Source organism: Aspergillus sydowii (assembly GCF_001890705.1).
Source record: "Aspergillus sydowii CBS 593.65 unplaced genomic scaffold ASPSYscaffold_1, whole genome shotgun sequence".
NCBI classification, from domain to species: Eukaryota; Fungi; Ascomycota; class Eurotiomycetes; order Eurotiales; family Aspergillaceae; genus Aspergillus; species Aspergillus sydowii.
The window spans coordinates 2143109-2168846 of NW_024467859.1; the positions used below are offsets into that span (position 1 = coordinate 2143109).

General features: G+C 50.5%; 7 protein-coding genes across 7 annotated transcripts; 3 read left to right on the forward strand and 4 right to left on the reverse strand.

Annotated features, from left to right (window-relative positions):
• Positions 1–4290: 4290 nt before the first annotated feature.
• Positions 4291–5128, reverse strand: ASPSYDRAFT_38715 (SMP-30/gluconolactonase/LRE family protein; the record flags this gene model as incomplete). Its single annotated transcript, XM_040845766.1, has 1 exon — positions 4291–5128. The coding sequence occupies one exon, from the start codon at positions 5123–5125 to the stop codon at positions 4538–4540; it is 588 nt and encodes a 195-aa protein (XP_040707852.1). The 3' UTR covers positions 4291–4537.
• Positions 5129–8958: 3830 nt separating this feature from the next.
• Positions 8959–10570, reverse strand: ASPSYDRAFT_84075 (aldehyde dehydrogenase family protein; the record flags this gene model as incomplete). Its single annotated transcript, XM_040851301.1, has 3 exons — positions 8959–10139; positions 10189–10388; positions 10443–10570. 3 exons carry the CDS (start codon positions 10568–10570, stop codon positions 8959–8961), a joined length of 1509 nt encoding a protein of 502 aa, XP_040707853.1.
• A 726-nt stretch (positions 10571–11296) lies between these two features.
• Positions 11297–12692, reverse strand: ASPSYDRAFT_121814 (EVE domain-containing protein; the record flags this gene model as incomplete). The annotated part of the gene is made up of 5 exons (XM_040840425.1): positions 11297–11619; positions 11684–11818; positions 11943–12197; positions 12306–12456; positions 12621–12692. Coding segments are annotated over 5 exons (936 nt in total), but the record flags the coding sequence as incomplete, so codon positions are not given.
• A 1136-nt stretch (positions 12693–13828) lies between these two features.
• ASPSYDRAFT_139629 (uncharacterized protein) lies at positions 13829–15700 on the forward strand (the record flags this gene model as incomplete). The annotated part of the gene is made up of 6 exons (XM_040840972.1): positions 13829–14267; positions 14328–14405; positions 14467–14901; positions 14979–15128; positions 15189–15497; positions 15567–15700. 6 exons carry the CDS (start codon positions 13829–13831, stop codon positions 15698–15700), a joined length of 1545 nt encoding a protein of 514 aa, XP_040707855.1.
• A 964-nt stretch (positions 15701–16664) lies between these two features.
• ASPSYDRAFT_53632 (putative regulatory protein Ral2) lies at positions 16665–21915 on the forward strand (the record flags this gene model as incomplete). The annotated part of the gene is made up of 6 exons (XM_040848721.1): positions 16665–16687; positions 16748–16856; positions 16946–17038; positions 17095–17254; positions 17310–17562; positions 19353–21915. The coding sequence occupies 6 exons, from the start codon at positions 16665–16667 to the stop codon at positions 21913–21915; spliced, it is 3201 nt and encodes a 1066-aa protein (XP_040707856.1).
• Positions 21916–22219: 304 nt separating this feature from the next.
• Positions 22220–24294, reverse strand: ASPSYDRAFT_286711 (F-box domain protein). Its single transcript, XM_040844545.1, has 2 exons — positions 23749–24294; positions 22220–23678 (listed from the first exon to the last, which is right to left on the reverse strand). Exons 1-2 carry the CDS (start codon positions 24110–24112, stop codon positions 22525–22527), a joined length of 1518 nt encoding a protein of 505 aa, XP_040707857.1. The 5' UTR covers positions 24113–24294; the 3' UTR covers positions 22220–22524.
• A 676-nt stretch (positions 24295–24970) lies between these two features.
• Positions 24971–25722, forward strand: ASPSYDRAFT_286629 (uncharacterized protein). Its single transcript, XM_040844543.1, has 3 exons — positions 24971–25337; positions 25388–25641; positions 25710–25722. Exons 1-2 carry the CDS (start codon positions 25221–25223, stop codon positions 25592–25594), a joined length of 324 nt encoding a protein of 107 aa, XP_040707858.1. The 5' UTR covers positions 24971–25220; the 3' UTR covers positions 25595–25641; positions 25710–25722.
• The last annotated feature ends 16 nt before the right edge of the window (positions 25723–25738 follow it).

Here is a 25738-nt window from a genome sequence, read left to right on the forward strand (position 1 = left end):
CTGGGGAAATATCGTGAGCGACCCGGAGCACCTAAGAAGCGCCGTCACCATGGTCATGGTCAAATTTAGTGGAGGCCGGAATCACCAAGGATTCGATGCTAAACCCCATGCAGTTATGGATGTACAATTGGCCATGCACGTCACTACTGAGCAGGTCGGCGGTTTGTTACCAGGGAGCCCCCAGTGTGGACTCACGCCTAAAAGGCCCAGCACCAGTAGCTCTATCAACAAGCGATGGTGGCTCTCGTTCGCTGCGTCCACAGGCTGGCTACTACTAACCGTTTCTCGTTATACCCAAAATTGCCGGCACAGGTACGTTGGAAACTTGGGAGCTTGAGAGGTTCCGGGCGGTGTTCACTGTTCGAGAACCCACCAGAACATCATACCGCAACTGGGTCATTGGTAGCAGAGCTCCAAGATGACGGGACTTCCCTCAAATCCATCGAAACGAGCTGTCTCCTCGCGGCCCCGTCATGGGGATGATCTCCTATTCGTTATTGCATGGCTTGAGGAAAGGTGATGCTGTTTCCCCGCTAGGACCTGACTCCTGGTAAATTAATCGCCCCTGAAATCCGGACCAACTGGGGCGTCGAGGCACTTAGGTCACCGTCCGGCGTCCTCGAACCATCACCGAATTCTTCGCCCATCGTCAAAGATCCCCGCGGCTCACGGTCGTGCAATAATACGAGTAGCGGCCTACCGGTTTCGTCAACTCCCGCTAGAAGCGACGTGGAAAAAGGAGAGCGGACCCGGTTAGAGCAGAGAAGCCCAACCGGGTCCCCGAGAAAAAGAAAAGATATTGCAAAAAAAAGTAATGTCGAGATCCCGAAGCATATTTCGAGTGCTGATCGTATATGTATACATCACTCTTTTGCGACTGGTCTCTTTGGTCCTTGCAGTCCATGAGAAACGATCTTCGACGGGGCACCGTGTCCGCTCAAGTCCGCACGTGAGGCCAAACTTTGGAAGCCCAGTAGCCTGTTGGCATGACTCGGAAAACCATGATGTTCTGCATAAATGTGGATGGTATCGTGGTCCTTCGGCCGCCCAAAAGGCTGTTAGTCTGGAGGAGTCGTCCATCTCCAGGTCAGGGTCGAACTCTAAGCCGTCCTCTGTGATTGATCGTCATTCACGTATTTTCATCCTATCGGGTCAATTTAATGGTCCCGACAGCCAGTTGAAGACCGTACACGGCCCCTCGTCCATTTCCTGAGATTGCTGCGACGCCATTGGGTAGTGGTCAATCGTCTCACCTGCCGAGCGAATCTTAAACCTCAATACCACGCGGGCCAAAAAATACTCATGAAGGCATAATTGACTCCTGAGCCGTACGGAAGGCTCCGTGTGGAACAGACGCTGGCGACAAAATGACAGATAAATCTGACAGCCACCCGGTAGCCGGCCGAACTGTTCAAACTTCAAAGTGGCAAGAGTGAATCAACACTCGTGAGGCGGGTGAAGGTGCCTTTCTGCTACGTCATTGGGCATCAATCGACAAAGCAGCAAGGTTGAAAGGCGATGTTGGCCATCCTGATCATCTTGCAGGAGAAATGGGATTAGACTTGACGGTGAAGTTTCCCCCGAACCAAGCACTATATCCAGCACCGCCTAAACATCGGGGCTTGTCGGTGCCTTCCTGCATGGCTTGTCTCGAAACTGATTGCTGCATAACATGAGACGTGCTTATCCTGGCCTTAAGGAGGCAACGACACTTCACAACTCAATTACACCCTGCCGAAGTGTAGATTCCCCGACAAAGTCACAGCCATAACAATGCACTCTATAGGAGATGGTAGTATAAGTACTTGCCATCATTTTCCTTGCACTTCCGGTTCCACTCTGTAACTGAGGCCAGAGTCATTCCGAAAGGGGTTTGATTTTGCAACGAGCCGGGCCGTCACTTGAATTTGGAGCACACAAAGGAGTGCTGCGAAGCGTGTACCAATCTAGAAAGCTTGAAGGCGCCAAAATTGTTGGCAGTGTTTTAGAAAAGGCCGAGTAATTCCAAATGTATCGTATTCATTACTTGTACTGATGGTGCATCTGCGTTTTTGCTTGGCCCGGTTGGAGAACAGACGTAGATAGCCACGAGAGTGGAAAGTCTATAACTCTGTATGACTATCTGTCTTTAGCTCGGCGTCTTTGATGAATATGCTTTTGTTTTTTCTCGTCCACGCCGTTGATGATACACTGTCTAGTGTCTACCTACCTACCCGCAAGCACTGGTCGGTCCGACCCATGGAATATAAAGTTGACTGGTGTCAGTCTGTTGTTTCAAGATATGCAATCCTGTCATTCACGGATAACCGTCCGCAAACATCCTTCGGGGGGCTCCGGGGTATCCTCTCGATCAATGAACATTGCATTTTGTTCCTCGGCTCCAAAAGTCCAAACTTCAAAACGATCAAATCACAATACCCACACGGGACCCGTCTTCCACAAGCCATCAGTGCCGATCAACCGCAATATTCGCACGAGGAGGGTGTCTGCATTGACAACATTAGACCTCGTCGGCGCCGGGATTGGTTATTCGATGCCCCAAACCTCGAATAAATCTGGATCACGCGAAGGCTGGTTAGATGGAGCGTCTTGCAGGTTCTGAGACGTGACACGTTGGATCTGAACTCTGAATCGCGAGACAAGGAGGGCCTGGTCTACCTGAAGCGGGGCGTCAGAGGGAATGGTAACTGAACCTAAGAGATCCGAGTTAGTCTCTCCGTCGCGTGCAAAATGGACGATTTTCGGTGGGATCGGGTTTTCGGAAAGACGGTAAGAAGCGATCCTCCTAGCCACCAGACCGCAACGGCCTCAAATGATCAAATCCTGCCACGGTGAGTGTTTGCGGTTTCAAGGCGACGGAATTATGTTCCGTTTCTTTTGCCGGCCATTGGCCCCAAAAGAACTTTGAAGGGCTGGAGCGCTGAGGGGAGGTGATATTGAGAAGATGCGATAGCGAAGACAAAGACGAGAAGGTTGCAAAAGCTGGCCCTCTTGCCGGGAATTCTTTCTTTTTCTTTTTCTTTTTTTTGTTTTTCTTTTCTGCAATTGGCAGGCTGAGTGGGCTCCGTCCCTTCGCTCTCTCCCAACATTGCGGTTCGCGGGTCTCATGCGTTGTCCACTCTCCAGTCGTTACGAGTCGGTGTGCGGCGCGAACGACATTTAGTCAGTCACTCATTGTCATGACCATTGACAACGTGTTGCTCGCGATCTCGATCAGATGGATCTTCTGCGTGGTATGGTTATTTTTTCCTGACAAACGACCCCCATCTGCAGTGCCGCCGTAACCGCTTCTTATGGACTTGAGAGCCATCTCATGCTATCTGAGGATATTATTAGTTTAACCCGAGTTAAGCGCACGTCCTGCATATTCGAGGTTACTCCGCACAACTAGTGGTATCTTCAGAAGCAGTTTACATGAATAGGTAGCGAGTATCACACCTAACGAAAGGCAAAGACTGAGGACACGGATAGTGAGTGCGACAAAAAAAAAAGACGTCGAGGGCATTGTTTATTACGGCTCAAGTTAGTGATAGCACGACTCATCCCTCCCTGGAGATTCTACTGTGGATAGGGCCGGTTTAGAAAGAGCCGGCTGTTGGTCGGCTGCATGATGCATGCAGTGTTATTCGCACGTCGCGCTGTTCGGTCCAGTCAAAGTTTTGGTTGAGATTAGATTAACCTCATGTAAGGCAGGAACACTGCATCATTGAGAAGGAGAGATAGTGATCCCGGTATTCAGCGCGTCTGCCATCACACAGAATCCAAGTAGACTGCGACCGCGGAATTATTATTAGAGACAATCGCGATCTCCCTTCCTCTCCAGTCTACACTGCCTGACGAAGTAAGAAAACGCTGTGGTACACGGATACGCCTGTCTAGCTTCTTTTTTGGTTGTTTATTCGGTGTACTCCAATTCTCCAAACCTGGAGCTGTGCAGGGCCAGACGTACTTTGGCAAAAATTCGACGTTCACAAACGTGGGTCGACCTGACGTGCCGGATGGAGAAGTACTTTTGCGAGTCAGGGAATCGGTACGTACTTCTCGTCGCATATTTGCTTTTGGTCGGCCCTTTTTTGTTTTGTTTTGTTTTGTTTTTTCTTGTTTTCCCCTCTGCAGTGGGCTAGACAGAAGTGGAGACTCTGCAGCTGGGATACGGACGACCTCAGTGGCACGGAGGATATCAAAGGGAGACACTCGGCGTTTACGACCTCGCGAACGCAGGATCCCACGATGCTTGGTTTCAGCATAGTGGTGCTTTATTCCTGCTCTTTCCTTATCCCGTTGAAGGCCGTTACACAGTATTTGGGCAAGACCCATAGATCTCGGAACTATTGAATTGGTTTCGGGTGCTAAGAAGCAAAAGCTCGTGTATGAATGATGAAGGAGGCACCAACGTCCAGGGATTCAAAGACAGAAACAGACTATTTCATGAGTTTCACGTCTAAAGTCTATCAGAAGGCAACTTTTCTTTAGTGACGTTCCAAGCTGCTAGAATCTATCAAGTCTTCGCTCACACTCATTCTCAAACCAGCAGCGGTCATTGATTGATGCGAAATTCGTATCTCGACTGGCCACGGACTCCCACATCAACCTTATAGAGGTGACCTCCATGGCTAATAGACTCTGGAAACTGGTCATCGTTGGTATCGTCCTTGGCGGTCGTGATGAAAAGCTCCGTGCCCACGAACGCTGGACAGGTAATGTTTCGAGTGGGAAGCAATATTTCGCCGATGACTTTCCCATCAGGTGAAATGCGGATCACCTTTCCACCGCCGTAGACAGCACTCCAAATACACCCTTCAACGTCGATGGCAAACCCGTCAGGCTCCTTCGGCTCCCCGATGTCGAAATGAACTCTTCTGTTACTGATTCCTCCAGTGCTCTCGTCAAAGTCGAAAGCAAAAATCCTACCAGTTGGAGAGTCTGTCAAATACATAGTATCGTTCGTGTCATTCCAGCCAATGCCATTCGGTATCGTCAATTCCTCAACCATGCGGTTCAGTTTCAGGTCTGGGTCCAACCGGAAAAGGACACCTTCATCGACCGGGCTTTGAACCTTTGGGTCGTTCATCGCCCCAGCCCACAGGCGGCCTCTGCTGTCCACCGCCCCGTCGTTGAAGCGCATTCTATAAGGATGAGATCATGATCTTGGAAGGTTGCAACAGTTGTGAAGAACACTGCTAAACTCACCTGTGGAGCTTGTCTGGGTTATCCCAAGGACGAGCGATGTATGATAATTCACCTGTATTGCGGTCTACGAGAGCAAATCCGTACTTGGCGGCTGCCACTATTTGATCCTTCTGGCTCTGGCTTGCATTCACTATGTTTGCGGTTACCCTGGATTCGTTTCCGCCCCTGGTCAGTTGGAAAGGTGCAATTCAGAGCACAAAAGCACCTACCCGATGGATTCTGATGTATGAACGGTCTTCAAAGACTCGGGCCCTTCAGTAAGGTCAAAAGAATGCAATTTATGTTCCCAGATGTCAACGAAGCGGAATTCATTCCTATTCTTGTCGTAAAACGGTCCTTCGAGTAAAGACCCCGAGACTGCGATGTACGGCTAGCAATAAGAAAAGTGAGATTCTATTACCGGGCTTTTTTTTTTTTTCTTTTTTCAAAGAATCAGTGTAGCAGGCAAACCTGCCAAAGAAATTGGTGTTCCAGTCCGTACCTCAGAGAGCGTCCACTTCTGAACTGAGGACATTGCTGGAGCAATCTTGCCTCGATACAACTCAGGGAGAAATAGGGTCCAAAGCGAGCAATCAACACGGCAACTCGCTGAAGAGAATTATAAGGCACAAGTGAGGGGGTTGTGGTGAAGTGAACTGTCGGCACCTGGAGCGTGGCCGATTTGGAAAGAAGCGCCAAGCCCCCACATGACTTCTGTTGGATGCACTCAATCAACTCCATCGATTCGTCTAGACAGAGCTCGTCTCCAAGTACTGATACTAGCAGAGTACATAGGTATCCATCTCCCCTCAGATGGCCTCGAACTGCATCGGGAGGGTAGACGCTGCTGCAGCTTGACAAGGGCCATCAAGACCACGTCACTGTGTACTCTTTTGGGCAAGCTACGTCCGGATCCATGTCCCCCGTACAGAGTAACTATAACTGACATATTATTCCTCCGCCGCATTTCCAATGGAATGGCCACATATATATAACACTGAGGATGGAAATTTGATTCCAAATGATTTGGCTCGGCTCCACTTCAACCCGAATATCTTTTCTGCCTAAACTGACCAACGATTCAGAATTTCGGCTGGCGAGTATGAGCCGTCAGCCACTGAGCGAGGCCCTCGAGATCCCGGCTTTTGTCAATGCGACCTGTCAGCTGTCATGCACCCCATAAGCAATCGCCTTGAACGTGTCGAAATCTATTTAAGCACCTCCTTGTTTCGTTTTTCGCCGTGATTGGGGCAATTGGTTTAATTCCTGCATGTTCGCTTGGTCCCTCCACAACTCTCCTGCGACGCATCGAGTCTGGCTGCTATGACGCACTTCTCGTGTTCCAAAAGCCTCACTTTTTCCTGTCAAGTCGTGGCAGTGGAGAGCAGGAGCAAATAGGATTCCATCCGACCGGCCGAAATTGGTCGCTGAACCGCGCCTTTGCTGCCGCTGGTCCCTGAATCTGACGTTTCTGTTCCGTGGATGTGACACGGCACATCGCCCGGGGTCCCAAACTGCCGGACTTTGTGTACGATTTTCTGCCAGTTGGAATCAACCCTTCTGACATACAGCCGTTCAAACGACATATCTGCATTCTCTTATGCATTGATCACCCGTTCTCAGACGCCTCATGGGGTCTGTGTCTGCGCGATTTGATCGCTATAACTGTGCAGATGAAAAGCAAACAAGTAACAAGCCAACATGTATGTAGTACTTCGTCGTCCAACGACTTCTAGTGAGGACGTCGAGCGTTCTCGTCTGACTCGAAACAGCCTGCCGAATAAAGCGGTCAAGCATTTCTCGTGCGATTTTCCAGGAAAGAGATCAAGGAAAAGCTTCATCTTTGTCCATCTGTCTGGAGTGATCGCCGCCATATTGCCCATCTTTCACCAAATCAGCAAAAGGTGTCCAAGAATGGTTGTGGGTCGATAACCTGCCCTGAGCAGTCCGGGCCATCAACATGGTCACGGATCAGAGGACGTGGAGCCTGCGGCCTGCCAACTCAATTCCCGTGCATAATCATCTGCATCACTTGGGCAGGCAATCTTCGACGGGGTGCCCGGGGAGAGTACCTGCAGGAGGCAAACAGCACAGCCTGATAGCAATTTTGGAAGATGATGTCCCACTTCATGTCACCAACATTGTCACCAGCAAGGTCGGCTTCGCGCTCTTCTAACTGGATCTAGCGTCCGCGGAAAATGCGGTGAAGGCAAAGCTAAAACTTTCAATCCTGTTTTATTTTCTGGTTTTTGTTTCTCTAAATTTTTATCCGTCAGTCTGATCCGATCCCAGCCTTAAATCTCGAAATAACTGGATTGATCCGAAGGGCATTTCGGTCAGGGGCGCGATGCCTCCCGCAGCAAACATCCAGGCTGATACGCATCCATATTAATACTTCAGGTGTGTGTGCACAATTTCGCCCTCACATGATCGATTCTTCATGCATGACAACGTATCTAACATGGGCTCGACATGCATGATAAGCTGGGTCGATATGCAGCTAAGGCGCTTTCTCACACCCCGCTAGTAACATTTACCATGCGTGCAAGTGCCCTTTTCTCGGTAACTGCTAGTATATACCATACATGTATGGTAACGCCTGTAATTTATTACAACTTTTGGGCACTCGTGCTTCACTTTCAGGCGTGTACCAAGTACCTCCTTTTCGGTGTCTCACACCCCCTAAAAGGAAGTACCGGTACATCTTCGATGACAAAGGTCTGGGGTTTCCGGACTTCAGCCGGTCCTTGTCACTAGTCCCTTCCGAGGTTCCCCTGCTTCAGTTGTTCCATCCTATTGTTCAGTGGGTTTGCCTTGATATATATCAACGCCCGCTCACCAAGCATCATCCGGCCTGATCTCATATCCTCCACAGCTTAAATTTAGAGTGTATCATGTATGAACAAAATAAACCATTCGACCTTGATTCGCCACAGCGCCATATAAGCCTGCGCCACTTGGTCCTGATGCAAAAGAAAATAAGCGCCCTACTACCACTTTCTCCGCGTCTCACGTTAACCTTTCAACCTGCACGTCAACGTGACAGCGATGGACCCAGCATTCCAACGCTCGAAGCTAGAATGATGGTTTGATAATGTCACTCGCATATACCCATGATATATAGATACCTACGGAGGTCGAAACCGTTGAAGTTCAGTTCGCCCAGGACGAGAAGTAGATCGATCCGTGACTCCCATCCAGCGTCGTCAGCAGAACCAACACAGGCAACGATCATCTTGCTTACAGCCGTAAGCCACCGGGTGTGCGGGCCCCAGAAATAGAATGGCGCAGGCATAGGTTAAAGCAAACACCTTGGTTCCTTGGGCATAGAGGCAGCTAGCAATCAACTCCGTATCCTATACCCAACCCCAAACGTTTTGCAAGGATTGTACACCACTCTCATGAGCTTAGATCTGATCAATATATGCACTTGACCATTATCCATTGACTAATGTCGACGGTATACGTGGTCATAGAACTGGTCGTAGAGCTGATCTTGAATACGATGCCTCGCTCCGTCGGACGACATACGGTTTACGTATTGACGAATAATGAACGGGGAATGTATACGAACGAAGGGAGTTCAGAATATCCTGTGACATCCAGCCAACAACTCAGCCTTTGAAATCCGTGTCCAGCCAACCTTGCCGTTCGAAGCGAGAAAAGCCCCCTTCTTTTTTTTTTTTTTTTTTCCCTCTGATGGTTGCATTTAAGTCCAGTCCAATATCTCATAGTATTGTATCATGTACAGATTAATAGTGTTCAAAACATTCCAAGCAGAGTAACAGACTACAGCCTGGTTCCGACGTTGACATGAACAGCCTTGACCTGGGAGTATGCTTCCAATCCTGCCTCTCCGAGTTCACGGCCAATTCCACTCTGCTTGACACCACCGAAAGGCACACGGAAGTCGCTGTCGTTGCTGCTGTTAACCCACACCATACCTGCCTCAATATCAGAGGCCACGCGGTGGGCACGCTCGATATCCTTGGTAAAGAGTGCGGCCCCCAATCCGTAGGTTGTATCATTGGCGCGATTGACGGCCTCCTCCTCCGTAGAAAATTTGGCGATTGCAACGAATGGACCGAAAACTTCTTCGCGGTAGATGCGCATGTTGTCCTCCACATTTGTGAAGATTGTGGGTGCAATGAAGAATCCTTTGCCGTCTCCAACATTCTTGTACGGAACACCGCCATCGACTAGGGTAGCACCTTCCTTCTTACCGCTCTCGATATATGAGAGGACACGTTCATATTGGGCCTTGGTAACTTGGGGTCCTTGGAAGGTGTCATCGGCAAATGGGTCGCCGACCTTACTGGTGCTAGCCACTGCCTCTCGGAAAAGCTTCACGAATTCGTCATAGACCGACTCGTGCACCAGAATACGTGAAGTAGCTGTGCAGACTTGTCCTTGGTTGTACATGATACCGATATGAGCCCACTTGGCGGCCTGCTCAAGGTCTGCATCACCAAAAACGACCAGAGGAGACTTGCCGCCTGTTTCCAAAGTCACATTCTTCATGGTTCCTGCAGCCATCTTCATAATTTCTTTGCCAGTAACGGTTGAACCAGTGAAAGCGACCTTGTCCACATCGGGGTGGGTAACCAAGGCAGTTCCGGCCACTCTTCCAATACCATTGACAATATTAATAACACCAGGTGGGAAGCCAGCTTCCTTGACAAGGGTGGCAAAATACAAGATACTCAGAGGCGTTTGTTCTGCAGGTTTTAAGACAATGGTATTACCACAGGCCAATGCAGGGCCCAGCTTCCAAGCTGCCATAGCCAACGGGAAGTTCCAGGGGATAATTTGGCCCACAACACCAATGGGCTGGCGGAGTGTGTAGGCAAATTTGGCGGGTGTGGTGCCAATGGTCTGGCCATGGATCTTATCGGCCCAACCAGCAAAATAGCGAATGGTGTTAACAACCTCTGAAAGGTCGTCGTTCAAAGAAACCTGGTACGGCTTGCCTGATGGGGTCAGATGTTTAAGTTAGATAGGACTGATATGTTTACTAACCATTATCCCACGTTTCAATGGTGGCCAGGGTTTCCCTGTGTTGATCGACGAGATCCGCCAGTTTGAGCATCAGGTTGCCTCGATCCGTAGCAGGGAGCAGCTTCCATGACGGATCCTTAAGGGCCTTCCGGGCTGCCTTGACTGCGGTATCGATATCTTCCTCACCGGCTGCATACACTGAAGTAATCTCCGACTCATCACTGAGCTGTATCAGTTTAATGCTGAGTAGGACTGGGTGCTAGCTGCTACGGTACCTAGGATTGATGGTTGCAAACTGCTCGCCAGACTTGGACGGAACAAATTCGTTGTTGATAAATAGTCCGATAGGCTGGGCGTACTTGCGCCCATTCGGCGCCGTTAGCTGGATGATGGAGTTGGACATTGTGAGCTGTGACGAATGAAACTGCCGTCGAAGATGAAGAGTAGATGAAAAGGTCGAGATGCGAAGCCCGCAGAGACGGAACCGAAGGGAGAACGTGGAAATAAGGGACATAAAGGGATCGGAACCCGCGGGGGAAAGAAAGAGGAAAGGCCTGAGGGGAGTGAGAGGGGTAGACAAAATTTGGAGAGAGATGTAGTCCAAAGAGCTGGAGGAGCTCGAAGCTCGAGAGTGATCAAGAGAGGACCACTGGAAGCTGCGGAGCTTGGCAACCGACGGCCCCTCTTTTTCGCATCGACTTACTCTTCTGAGGCATTCTATGAGACACCCGACCTACCACTCAGGTCGAGAACACAACGTCTCCATCGGGCATTAGAATCTCTTAGATATGGATAAGGGGTTGTGGGCGCCGAACAATAGACGGTTACCAAGCACTGCTCAATGGCTCGTCTCAAGGTGTCAAATATCGCACCCCTGCCTCCACAGGCTTGATCCCCGCTCCCTCCTGGTCAACTGCACCTTTCTCGAACGAGGTGTACATGGCAAGCGGCAGGAAGCCACATATGTCCAAGGCGCGAAGAAATAAACGAGGAAGTGGGCATGGAGGAGAAAAAGGGAAAGACAATGCTATTGATTATACATAAAAAACTAGCCATTCCCGGCTTCAAACTAATCGGACTGAGATTCTCGAGACGGAAGAATAGCCTGATGCTACTATTCGATTTCCCCTTCACTAGACTCCGGTTTCTTCTTCTCCGAGTCGACATTTTCCTTGGAAGAATCGTCTGCGGACTCGGATTTCTCACCCTCCTTCACCAGTGACATGATGAAGTCCCATTCCTTGGGAGACACAGACGAGACACTTAGCCGCGTTTGATTTAACATCTGGAGATTCTCGAGGGGCGATTTGGCAATTGCGTGGGATTTGAGTTCATGTAACGTTATCAAATTGTCAAACTTGCGGCGGAATTCTACGTGAACCACGACCCACTTGGGGTTTTCACGCTTGGACTTTCCGTCATAGTATGGATGCGATGGATCGAAGGCACTCTCTGCAAATGAAGAAAGTTGTCAGTCAATTAGCCTAGGCGCCTGGATTTGAAAGCAAGACCCTACCGTCTGGAGAATGTTCTTGAACAATTTCCATGACACCTGCAATGCCTGGGACCTTGCAGTTGGAGTGGTAGAAAAAGGCAAGGTCCCCCTTCCTCATGCTTTGCATGTGCTTTTTAGCTGCTATATGGTGAGAATCTTTCTTGAATAGACCGCGTACCGGATGATCTTACCGACAGGGTTGCGTACACCTAGAAGCTTTCAATTAGCCCATACTCTCAAGGTCAGAATTCAAAGGGGGGAGAAAAGACATAGAACGCACCATCCCACGGTTCAGGCTCCTTAGCAACACGCAAGTCATCGATAGAGAACTTAACATCCTTTCCTTTCTCTATACGAGATTCGGGCTCTGCCTTCATCAACCAGTAAGAACGTGCATTCTCATCATCCGTGTTCTCATCTGCTGCTGTTGCGGAAGGATTCGGTTTGGGCGTGGAGTCGCTTGCGCCAGGGTTTTTCCTCGGTCTTCCACGACCCTTGCCAGGCGTAGTTGATTTGGGGGTCGTTTTGGGGGTCGCTGGCGTACATTAGAGAAGCGAAAAGGAATAAATAGAAGTTGTCGGATTTTCGATGTCCGTGAAGGAAGTAGGTATATGGAACACAGTAGGATCGAAGAATATCGTACCTGAAGGATCTTTACGAGGCCGCCCGCGGCCTCTCTTAGGCCCTTCTGGGCGAACGGGTGTCGAACCCACAGGGTATTTGCGAGGGCGACCTCTACCTCTTTTCTCTCCAGTAGCGGGCGTTTCGGGCGTCGTGGCGGTGTCCGTAGCAGCCTGCGATGAGATTATCGTCAGCTCTCCGCGGACTCGTAAAACCCTGGGTAACCAATTGACCGGCACGGCTGTGATAATTGGCTCAGGGAAAGTATCGAATGATGTGCGGGTAGGCGATAATGAGTACGCCGGGGCACGATTGACGGACCAAAGCTACAACGTACCTTCTTTGAGGGAGTAGCAGCCTCATCAGCTACTGACACGCTCTCGGACTTGCGCTTCCTGCTGAGCGCCATGATTGATGAAAGACGGGAAATTGAATGTACGAACCCGACCGGTATCGTATAAAGGAGAGAAAGGATATGAACGAAAGAAAAATGAGTGTCGAAAAGTTCGGTAGTTAGACCAAAGGAAAGAATGAAGCGTCTCGAGGGAAATAAAAGGTCGAGTGAGTTAACGCGCCTGGACATAAATGACAGTCGTTAGTCTCCGCTGGCGTTCCCGTACTCGCGTCAAGCTTCGAATTAAATCCCGATGTTTGCCGCCTTTCGCTCGCTCGCCCCCGATTAAAAGCAACGCAGTAATGACAAGACAGTTGAGGACAGAAGCGCTCACCACCATGTGATGCTCGAAGCCACAATGGATGAGATTGGAGCTGGAGTCGTTTGGGATCGCAGCCGTCAATAAGTCGAGTCGGCCGCGGTGGGTCCCGAGCAGATCATGTCACGTGAAGTGATTGTGGACTTTCCTGCTTCATGAATCATGAATTCATGATCATAGCACGGTTATTATTTCAGATCAACAACCCAAACCACGCACAGGAGTCTTCTTATCACACACCGCGTGTTGGAGGTGGAAAGCCCAACATGCCTGAAGAGGGACTATTTCCTCGTGCCTTGCATCTGAGTAAGGCTTTCTCCAAGATTCGGGGAGGAGATGACCATGCCCGAAGTAGCCTGAGTGACGGTTACTTCGGGCCTTCATCAATTTGCAAAGACTCCTTTGATTTAACTCGGAGCTCGAATATATTCGACGTAACTAACGTAACTAATCAAGATTCCGATGGACTAATCACACGTCTTATTGGCTTCTCTCAAGCTCAGATGCGGAATTTCCGCTAAAGCCCGCCCCCACATGGTCAAGCCAAAGTTCGGGGGATGCGCGAGTCTGCTCGCAACCGCAAGTCACTTCGACTCTTTGAGACATGATCCTCGGTGAAAGCCAAAAGGGCTGAATAATATCCTGTTTCTCCACCTTCTCCCCGAGATATAAGTCTTGTTAATTTCCCGGCGTTGTTCTTCCTTTGTTACCTCGATGAAAGGCGCAGTTATACGTCGTGATGGTTTCCGCGCAGGAAGAAGGTCCTCGGCAACCATACTTGGCAATCGGACAGAACTCCGACCATCGCAACGACGACGATTTGGCAGCGGCCATGGATAATCCTGATCCAGATGCCCGGTTTCCGCATATTAACAACATTTCGCAGACCCCGGTCGAGCATCTATACCTCACCTTCGATACCATCCTACCACAGCCCGTGGGTCTTTCTTCCCCGCAGCCCGGCCGGACAGATCCACCGCCATGCCCAGATCTCTCCCAATATGCATCGCCATTTCTCTGGTCTGAGCCGCGCAAGTTTGCAATTACTATGATATCATGCGGTGTGACTGCAATGTCAGCGTATGCGGCAGGCGAATATACCCCTCCAGCGGATGAGCTTACTGAAAGGTGGAACGTGAGTAGAGTTGTCTACAATTTGGGGATCACCTTGTTCTGTCTGGGGTTTGGTATCGCGCCAATGGTCTTGGCACCCTTCTCGGAGATCAATGGCAGACGGCCGATATTTGTGACTAGTGGAGTTGTATTTACTGGTGAGTCGCAGTTGCCAATGAGCATAATGCCGATGGAACGGTCATACTAACAGAAAATAGTCTGCCTTATTGGTTGCGGCGCGACGAACTCGTTTGCTGGGTTGCTTGTGGCAAGGTTTTTTCTAGGAATTGGAGGATGTATGTGCTGAACTTTCTACGCTGCATAAGGGGCAGTTATTGACTTGTTTTATTATTACAGCCACCTTCTCGACTATGGTTGGTGGAGTCATCAGTGACATTTACCATGCTGAAGATCGCAATACTCCCATGTCATACTTTGCCGGTGCTGTCCTCTTCGGAACTGGCTTAGGTCCACTCATCTCCGGCTTTATCCAGCAACGAGCAAGCTGGCGGTGGATTTACTATTCCCAGGCGATTGCCGCTGCGGTGTTTCTCATAATTCTGTTCTTCTTCCTGAAAGAAACACGTGGAAGTGTACTTTTGAGTCGAAAGGCGAAAACTTTGAATAAGTACTATGAGGCACTCGAAAGGACAGGCTACTATGGTGTGGTGTTCGATTCGAATGAATTTCCGGAGAAGCAACAAGTTCAGCGGATCAGATGGAAGGTCAAAAGTGATGAAGAGCGCGAAACTCTGGTTAAGATGATATCCATATCATGCTACCGGCCATTCCGTGAGTACCCGCTAAGCATCCAGCCCTAAGAAACGACCTGAATAGGCTCCAGCTGACATTCACATCCTGACTGGAAGATCTTCTTCTTACCGAGCCAGTGGTATTCTTCTTCTCGCTTTGGGTTGCATTTAGCTGGGCAATTTTATACCTGAAATTTAGTGCCGTGCCTCTTGTATTTTCGACTAATCATCAATTTAATATTGAACAAAACGGGGCAGTTTTCTCAGGTTTGATCTCCCATAAACAGAGTTCTAACGACGTTCGTTGTTGCTGATAGTGTTCGGTAGCGGTGTCTGTCGCTTCGATTATTGCCACGGTGGTGAGCGTAAACCAAGAAAAGGTTGCTGCCCGAATTGGCAAAATGTCAAGTACACCAGAAGGGCGGTTATACTTCGCATGTGTCGAGTCAATATTGATGCCGGTGGGGTTGTTCTGGTTTGGTTGGACGTCGTACTCATCGATTCCCTGGATTGTCCCAACTCTTGCCATCGGTTGCTCAACAATTGGGATTCTATCTATATATTTGGCCACTTTCAATTACCTCGCTGATACGTACCACCGATATGCCAGCTCTGCGATTGCCGCCCAGTCCTTTTGTACGTTTCCTTCCTCCCACTCCGGTGGTAAGGAATCAGACCCAAACGAACAGCGCTGATAACTCTCAGGCCGCAACGTCCTTGGAGGCGTGTTTCCACTGGTGACAAATGCTATGTTTACCAATCTAGGATACCCAGCTGCCTGTAGCCTTTTGGGAGGAATTGTAAGGAGTGTTTCCCAGGATTGGCGTTCGGGTTGCTAACGTTGTCCAGGGTGTTTTATTGACAATAGTGCCGTGGGTATTGGTATTCTTCGGCCCTAAGATTCGGGCGCGAAGCAAGTTTGCCAGTGTAGGTAAACCAAGAAGTCCTTGGCTGAAGCTATGCTCATTAGTTTCCAGGAAATCATGCACCAGGATTAGCTACTCACCCTGAGACGAGGCGTGAACTGCTTTGTAGATACTAAATGCAACCAATATAAAGCCCCGAGTTTGCAACTTGCCAGATTCTACCTACCCCTCCAGGTACTCTTAAGACTCAGCCCGAATTGGGCAACTTCTCGGATTCACCCAAGACAGGCTTCATTCACCCTGACCAATGTTCACCCCTCTTCAAGCTGATTAAAATTCGTTCGAGTGATGATGTGAGCATATTGCGCCATCGGCAATGATCTCCATTGGTCACTAGGTACGAACTGTCGGCCGAGCGGTGCAGCGGAGCATTTGCCGAGTGGAATCGGCCGACAGATGCAGCTTCAAGAAGTCGAATGAAGGGGAACGAAGTTAGAGGAACAACGAGGCCAAGATGGACATCGTATGACATGGTATCGGAGGGTTTGAGAAGTGTTCACCCAAAAAGCCAACAACCTTGTGAACAGGAGAGGAACCATCCAATAACGGAGGAGTCTCGAACTTTGGCACCTGGGGGTGCATGTTGCCCCGAGTTTCAACCCGCGAACCGTTCTTCGAGCTCCAAGTGGGGACATGTCCATGGGATGCCACGATATATCCGCATTAGGCAAGCGGTGGGTAAATTGCGTGATCGAGGGGAGAGGATGGAGGGGTAACGGCATCGAGGGGCATTGAAGCATCTCAGGGTCCTCTTATTTATTTATGGGAAGCTTCCTTTCTTGCCCCTTTTCACCCTGCTTTTGCTTCAATTCCGCTTCAAATTTTGTCTCCTCTTGTATCCGTTCTCCTTCCCTCTGTACCGGACTATATCATTACAATGGCTGAAGAACGCGCTGCTCCGTAAGTCTTTCAATGTGTACCTTTCTTGGCCCCTGGATTGACTTGATATTTCATGTCTAGCCTCCGTCTCGGCTCTGTTGCCCCCAACTTCGAGACCGACACCTCTAACGGCCCCATCAAGTTCCACGACTACATTGGCAACAGCTGGGCTATCCTCTTTTCTCACCCCGTGAGTAGCACTCAACCCCCGAATTGGCAACCGCTATGCTACGGAGGACGTCGGAAGTGACATGCGCTAACATATTGGCTTTATTGTAGGATGACTTCACTCCCATTTGCACCACTGAGCTCGGTGCTTTCGCCAAGCTTGAGCCTGAGTTCGCTGCTCGTGGTGTCAAGCTGATCGGACTTGTGAGTGGACATCGCTGTCTTAATGGTGTCATTACAATTTACTGACCCGCCTACAGAGCGCCAACGGCACCGACTCCCACAAGGCCTGGATCAAGGACATTGATGAGGTCACCGGCTCTAAGCTCACCTTCCCCATCATCTCCGACCCCGAGCGCAAGATTGCCCACCAGTTTGACATGGTTGACTACCAGGACACCACCAACGTCGACGCCAAGGGTATGTAAACGCAGGAAATTTTTGACTAGACAATTTCCTAATATATGCTTCATAGGCATGGCTCTTACCATCCGTTCCGTTTTCATCATCGACCCCAGCAAGAAGATCCGTCTTATCATGACTTACCCTGCTTCCACTGGCCGCAACACCGCTGAGGTGCTGCGTGTCGTTGATGCTCTCCAGACCACTGACAAGCACGGTGTCACCTGCCCTATCAACTGGCTCCCCGGTGACGACGTTGTCATTCCTCCTCCCGTTTCCACTGAAGATGCCGAGAAGAAGTTCGGCGACGTTCGCGTTGTCAAGCCGTAAGTCCCACCGAGAGTTATAGTACGTCGGGTTACACCGGACAATTGCTAACTTATTTTCTTTGTAGTTACCTGCGCTTTACCAACATCAAGAAGGAGTAAATTGGAACAAACAATGACCGTGCGAGCTACCTGAGACTGCCAAATTCCAGCGACGGGTAGTTTGTATACTCTGACTCAGTTCGTTACGAGATGAACTTTCTGGGAGCAGCAAAAGAAAATGAAATCTTATGAGTGGATTTTGTTTATTTTGATACCTTATGATACAATGATCCAAATATATTACAGTCATACCAATTTCTGCGATTTGATTGGCCCGAGAAAGCCTATCCAAGCCGAAACATAGCCTACAAATGCATGCAGGAAGCCTCGACCGTAGCGTGAGATTTCATGACGATGCCACAGTATCCATGATAAAACGGAGTAAGTATTGTGGCGTCCCTTCCGTCGGTAGCAGCCTGGAAGCAGCTGGGGTCCGGAGCGAACAGGGAGGCGAACTCGTCACCTCGCATGAGACCGGGCGTCGGAATTGCATTGCTAGAAATGCAACCTACCCCAGCCCTCAGAGAATGCGCACTGAGACTGTTTTCTGATTGCTCGAGTGTAATACCCCGCTTTGAAATTCCACAATTATGGCCCTATTATCGTCGTTTATGGCACTTTCCTCAGGGCTGCTTACTGGGTTCGCGGTGCCTGGCAGGTCCTCTTGCGGAGGGGTTTGAGCATATTCTTCCGAAAAATAAGCGTCAGTATACAGAGGTTACTCCGTAATCTATGTCGATTTCTGGCCAGAGGCTTGACATTTCTTTTTCGTGCTGGTGTTTTCAGCCTCAGCTGTCAGTGTAAATTGGCGTCGAGCCGTCAACATTGCGAGGCGACCGTCTACGGTCTAACGGTTTCTTCTCCACAACGGCCTTGGACAGACAACGGTTCGCTGCTCAACTCTTGCGGTCGATAGACACCGCCTTGATTAAGGCTCCGCACCGCTCTTCCAGTAGCGAGTACGACTCCGTCCTCGTAGATTTGGTACGGCCCAGCGCTCCCACAGTTGTACTCTCTCCTATCGCCGTGGTTCCTTGTGCTGATCCGTCAAGAGACCCCCGACAGGTGGTTGGAGCACACCAACTCATTCCCCTTGCGGCTGCTAGGCACTCACCGATTTCGAGACAGAAGCGAAACCCGAATTTACGAACCTTCCCAAATAATATCCTACGAAGTGAACCGGCCGCCTCCCATAACCCCCGTCTGCGTTCCTCGGAAACAAAGCGCCTGGATCGGTAGTAGCGGGGACGTCGACAAGAGGTGCACCGATTGCTCTCTCGTCTTCCCGTCTGCCCCTGACCTGGTTGAACCGCCTGGTATAATTTACACACCAAATACCAAGCCCGGCTTGTGTGAGATATCGCCTGATTTCTTGGATTCCCTCATCGCCTTCGGTTGTGATTCTGTTGTAGGCTTGTAGCCTTGTTAGTCCCTGCTTACGACGCTCATGCTACCCTGTCGCTTCGAGATTTTTCTAGCGCCGCGCACGGAGATAAGCTGTTGAACGTCAGACCGGGGAAGACGATCGTGCGGAAGAATTCTATCTTGCCTTGGACCTTCGCTCGCCGAAAAGAAAAAGAAAAATAAACTACAACAAAACCATCTCTACGGAATTTTCGCGTGGCCTGAATAATATACAAGCATTCGGAAGAGGGACCTGCGTTAGATCGGCTGCGGCTTGGAGGGTCTTTCTCTTCCACGATGATGTCGAGAAGCCAGTCGAGTCTGGGCCATTTGGATTCCTTCAGAGATGAACACCCTCAATCTGGAGTGTCTCCAGGGACTCCAGCTCCGAATTCCTCTTCCAACCCTGTCAATCTATCGGGTCTTGTGTGCAATGTCCGCCGCACCTCCGGCCGCGAACCCCCTCCTCTCGTTGGAGCAACTACAACCGTCCTGGGCGACAAGATCTATATCTTCGGTGGCCGTATTCTATCAAAATCTCGCCCGCATTTGACGTCGGACATATACGAGCTGGACTTGATCCGGCGTCACTGGTCGAGAATCGAAGCCTCTGGCGATATCCCCCGGCCCCGATATTTCCACAGCGTTTGCGCTCTCGGTGACAATAAGTTAGTGTGTTATGGTGGAATGTCGCCTATTCCAGACTCGGCAAATAATGGTGGACATGACTCTCAGCCGGAGGTCGTCGTGATGTCTGATATTCACATCTTTGATGTCCCATCTCGGTCCTGGACTCGCGTGAATACCCATGACTCTCCTCAAGGGCGATATGCGCACTGCGCAACTATCATTCCTTCTAGCGCTTATTTCACTTCTGCGAGTGCTCCGCTCTCGGCAATTCATCATAATCCCGCTTCTTCTAACCCTCACCAGGGCTCGATCGGGGTCGATATTGATGGTTTTGGTGGAGCCGAAATGGTGGTAGTAGGTGGCCAGGATAGCACCAACCACTATATTGAGCAGATCAGCGTATTCAACCTCCGAAGTTTGAAGTGGACAAACACAAGTCCTTTGGGAAGAAGCTGTGGCGCCTATAGAAGCGTAGCTGCGCCATTGACTGGTATAAAGCTGTCCGATATTGGGAGCATGTCTACCGAAAGAGATGCACACGAACCTACAGAAGATTCGAGTGCTACAGGATGCCCAATGTTGATTTACTCCAACTACAACTTCCTGGACGTCAAGCTCGAGCTTCAAATACGACTGCCGGATGGTCGTCTTGTTGAGAAGCCTATGCCGAGTCAGGCGTCTCCACCGGGTCTGCGATTCCCGAACGGGGCAGTTATCAACGGGCACTTTGTGGTGAGCGGCACCTACCTTACCTCTTCGAAGCAAGAATACGCGCTCTGGGCGTTAGATTTGAAAAGTCTCACCTGGGGCCGTATCGATGCTGGTGGGTCAGTGTTTGGGCATGGCAGCTGGAACCGTGGTGTACTGTGGGAGAGGCGGAATACATTTGTTATCCTTGGGAATCGCAAGCGTAATCTCGTCGAAGACTACAATCACCGACGTCTCAACTTTACTCATCTATGTATGGTTGAGCTCGAGGCTTTCGGACTCTACAACAACCCTTGTAGAACCTCCCCGACGTCTGCATACAGCTCCCACAGTGCACCTGCTGTCCCTGCGTCTTTCCATCACAAGCTATCTCAACTTACATCCGGCGGTCGACCTTTTTCTGCCGCGTCATCTGAGCTAGGGCGTCTTGCACAGACAGTTTTCGAAATGGCTGATATGGAGTTGCAAGCGGTAGGAGGAGAGCGGATTTCGGTGAATTCACGGATCCTTAGTCGAAGATGGGGCCCGTACTTCATCCAACTGCTCCGCGAGTCCTCTGATACTTCAACTTCAGATTCAGCGACCCTACGGCCATCGTTGCAGCCGTACCCCAGTCGCAACTCGAGTATCACAATAACACCATCACTAGATCACGGTAGCACTTACTCCAACGCCACAACCCTCGCCAGCAACGGCAACAACCCTTCAAAGTCTCTTTTAGCCAACCTCGAATTACCCTCCGCGCACACTTTACCCCCCACCTCCCGACCTCGCGTATTATACCTACCACACACCGTCCTTACCATTCAAGTTCTTGTTTTCTATCTTTATACGTCGTCTCTCCCGCCGGTGGGATCTCCACTCTGCACTCCTCAAATCCTCTGCTCTTTGCTTCAGATTGCCCGACCATACCAGGTAGATGGCCTTCTAGAAGCCGCAGTGGAACGACTGCATCAGGTCCTAGATGGGCGAAACGCCGCTGCTGTTTTCAACGCGGCAGCCATGGCTGCTGGAGGTGGCAGGGGAACTGGATTCATCAGCGGACCCGGTGGCACTCTGGAGGCCCTCAACGGCGCTCACGCCGCTAGCGAACTCGCCAACGCAGCTACTTCCATGTCACTTAATGACAGTCGTTTGAACTCCGACTCTTCCGACACCGAACACGGCACCTCTGGCCAATCCGTCGCGAGCAGCAGTGCTGGGGGCTCCCGCGGTGTCCCTCTCCGCATCAACACCAACGTCTTCAGCCGTCGCCAGAGGCGTGATCGTGATGACTCCGTTAGTAACGCAAGCACCTCTTCCGCCTCCGCCACTAGTTACGACCACTCTGACTCCGAGGGCCTATCGGGAGACCCATCCCGCGCACCTCGTCGCCGTCGCGGTACACACGCCGACATCGAAGTCTGGACAGGAGATCTCAGTAGCGTAATTGGTCTCCAAAAGCGTGGTCTACGCGGACTCATGGAAGGTCGCCGGATGAGGGAAAGGAGTACGAAACCCCCGAGCTCCGGTCAGGTTTCTGCCGCCGCGATTTCTTTGGATCAAGGGCCCCCTGTTGGTGGTATATGACTATCCGCAATCTAGTCCATATTTGTGGGATTATTCCTTGCTATATATCCATTTCGATTTTTTGCTGTTATACTCGAGTACACCAACAACTGCTCTCTTCTATTTTCCTTTGTCATTCCCGCCTTTGAGCCATAGTGGTCTGATACCTATTAGTTACTGGCTGGCTAATACTTCGTTGGAACTTGTGGCGGATATGGAAAAAAGGACTTTGCTTGATTTGCATCGAACGCTCAGAGCAAACTAACACAGTTTCTCCTTAAAAGGAAAAGAAAGCTACTTATTTACTACCATATAATGTTACCATATCCTCCATTGTTTTTCTATTTCCTTTCTTTCCCTCTCCTGTATTCACGTAGCAGTATATCGGTGTATCCTATTTTGTACAGGTCCGGCCCAGAATAAAACAGCCACGTTATCTGCATCTATCATATACCATAATACCATAAACTCACACAATAATCATGGGATTCATTGATTCATCTGACAAACCCTCCTACGCTTGGCGTACCATAGCGCTACGAATCACGACCTATTAAAATGCAAAACGAGACAGGACAAAAGAGCACGCTAAACAGTCCACACCATAATTGAGACCTCCCAATATTTCAATTAGCTCTTCCTCCGGGAAACCTTGCGTGTGCTAGACAGAACCCAGGCTTCCCAGAGTTGTCTCTGTTCATGTGTTACGTATACCCCATTATCACCAAGTTCATCTACAGACCGATTCCTTAGATCTTCTAGGGTTGAGGTGTGGAACGAGTGGCGTGTATGGCCTCGGGAGGCAGAAGTCAGGTGGTCGGTGTTGAGAACCGGTTGGTGGTAGAACGACGGAGATGGGCCCGAGAGTGCATGTGCCATGATATTAGGGCTGACAAGGACGGAAGGCGGGTTCTGATACCCAGCTGATCCATTGCCATTGCCATTGCTGCTGTTGAGACCGGAGGTGGCATCAACATGACTGGCGTAATTGATTTCACGCAGATTGATGCGCTCTATCTCATCCATTTCATCGTGCAGCACGGAGAGAACATCAAGCCAGCGACCCCCATCGCGGAGGGAGACGCCGACGAGGCGAATATCGCGAAGTTGCCGGCGGTGACGGCGAACGAGCGTGATGATCTCGCGGGAGGTTAGCCGCCATCCCTGGATACTAAGGGTGCGTAGTCTTTTCCACTGGATATTGTGAAAGACTCGGTCTAGGGATAAGTCCAAAGGAACGGCGGTTGCGAAGCCAAAATGTATGGTCTCCAGGTTCTTTGCGGCGTGGAAGAAGTCGTGAAACGCCTGAGATAGGACGTCCATGTGGCTTGCTATGTTTGTCTTGGCATAAAAAGTGACGTTTAGACAGGTCAATCGCGCCCCAAGATTGAAGAGCGTTGCGGATGGAGTCTGTAGTAGATTGACCGTCGCATTGGGGTCGATTTGAGGTCCAACGAAACGAACAGAAGTGCAACTGGACGCGAGTAAGGACAGACCTAAGTTGGTGACTGCTCTGGTGCAAGCTGGTTCCCAGTCCAGATTTAGAGTTTCGTCCACCCGGCGTACATGCCCACGCATATGGTCCAGTAAACGCTCGTCTGCTTCGTCCTGCAGTCGAAGAAGCTTAATCTTCTGAAGGGACGAGAAGGCAACTATCGCTTTTTGCAGTAGTTCACGGTCGAGGTTACCACCGATGATATCTACTTGCTCTTGCAGTCGTGCTCTATGGGCGTCGACGGACGGGAGCTCGTTTGGATCAATTTCGGCGAGGAATTGTGACCATCCTAAATTAAGGTGTTAGAATTCTCCGGGTCTCTGAGCTCAGTAATAGCGAGGGCTGCATATTCAAGAGACGGTTACCGTTGCCTTGGTAGAAAGGTCGCACCATGTACGTAAAAGACCGAACATGACAGGCCAGCTGCATGTCTAGGAGCTCTTCCAATCTCCGAAACCCTCCTCGCGAGAATCGAAGATTGAAGCGGTCAAACTTGCTCGGGGTACTTATGCGAAGGAAGCGTTTGCAGACCAGTCGAAACCGACCCAGCTCAGACCCCTCGCCGTAAACGTGAGCACCTCGTCCATTAACTGCTGGTGGAGTGTCGTGTAAATTGACGGGCGAAGACGTGCTGGATAGATCTTCCGCACCAGGAAGAAAGGAGAGGATATCACTGATCAGCTCGTCTGCTAAGTCTTCGATGCGTCGCGGGTTCTCCGTCATGGTTTTCGCACGGCGTGGCAGCCGCGTGTCCGGCCACTCGTGCTCCTCGCAATCGCATGGAAACCAAGGCGACTAGATGGGGAGCTGAAGGGGAAGAGTCTGGCCGGCTCTCTCGTTCCACAATGTTGGAGGAAAAAATCAGGAGGGCAGGCTGGGGCAGAAATAGAAGTGATCTGAAGAAGGAATAAGCAAAGAGGTGCGGCGACGGAATACTGCGCAGAGCATTAATCGCAGGGAAAAACAGCAGAGTCCCGAGAAGAAGTAGAGGACAAAAAGCAAACAAGATAGAGCCTGCGGGCGACAAAACAAGAGATCAGGGAAAGGGGCAAAAGAAAAAAAAAAAAAAAAGGCCGCGCCTTTTAAATTATATCTTCAAGAGACGATGCATCTTGTCTGTCACCCTCTTACCTTCCTGCGTGGCTGTCTGCCTCTCCTTTATTGTGGTCTCAACGGCCACAGGGCTTCTAGTTGGTATCAACTGCAGCAGAACCAAATAATAGGTGGCGGGCCACAGACACAGCGTTTGCAGCACATCGACATGTCTGACGAAATCACAAAGTCCCACATCGCCAGTCCCGCCGACTAGGTTGACGAGGGTCATCGGCATTATCTAAAATCTAGTGACGCCCAGTGCGACTCGTCTGGGCCAACCGAAGGACGAACATTGGACGAACACTGGCACACCAAAGTCACATGACTAAAACAGCATGCGGATACCCAGCGCGAACCTGCAGGGCAGGGTCGAAGAGGAGCAGAAGGATTGGCAGAGAGGGCGAGAGCTAACTTGCGCTGGGTGGTGGAGTGTGGTGGAGGTGTTGATGGTTGACGGAGGAGCGACGGGCGGGGAAAGGAAGAGCGTCAGCCAGCGCTTGGGAGCAGTGGTTGGCAGAAAAGGATTCGAAGAGACGATGCGACTGCGAGACAATGCGACATGAGCGTGGAATGCCTGCAGCAGTGAGCTCGACTACTGCATGAAACCCCGCTGAGGGAAGCGAATCAACTCGCCTTGGGACCAGCCCTTGGTTAGTCCTGGCACTGGACGGGCCTTGACGGGCAGTCCATCGCCAACCCCTGGCATCGAGGGGCCTGCTGTGGAACAGACACGGAGATGACAACAGCCAGCTCGTGCAGGATCGGATCGGAAATTCACCCTGGCGGTTCCAATCAGGCTTGGGGCTCGGGAGGGTGTTCTCGAGATGGAGAGATGGGAAATGGGGTGGACGGAGTGAGCCTGTGAATGCGAAGTCTCACCACTGGCCACTGACCATCGCCCAGCAGGCGCTTTCCCAAACACCGGCCGAGATAACACCCAAAGGGCCTGCTTTCCAATGGCTCTCGTCCGCTGACGCCGATGAGATCGTCATTCTTCTTTACGGTAAATTAGGATCAGAAGGTCAAAGTGCTCGTTTATCCAGTCTCCCCCAACGTGGCCGAACAACTCACTCTCTGCATCCTTCGTTATGCGGTCCCCGAGACCGGTAACGGTGCTTCGAGGATGAATGATCCTTGGAAATTAAAATGAGGCATACGTATGCACTCGCTCTCCAGATATCTACAACACTAATTATTCTCCTCTGCGCTGATACTGATGTTTCAGAAGGGCTATCACGCTCAGTAGGGACCGAG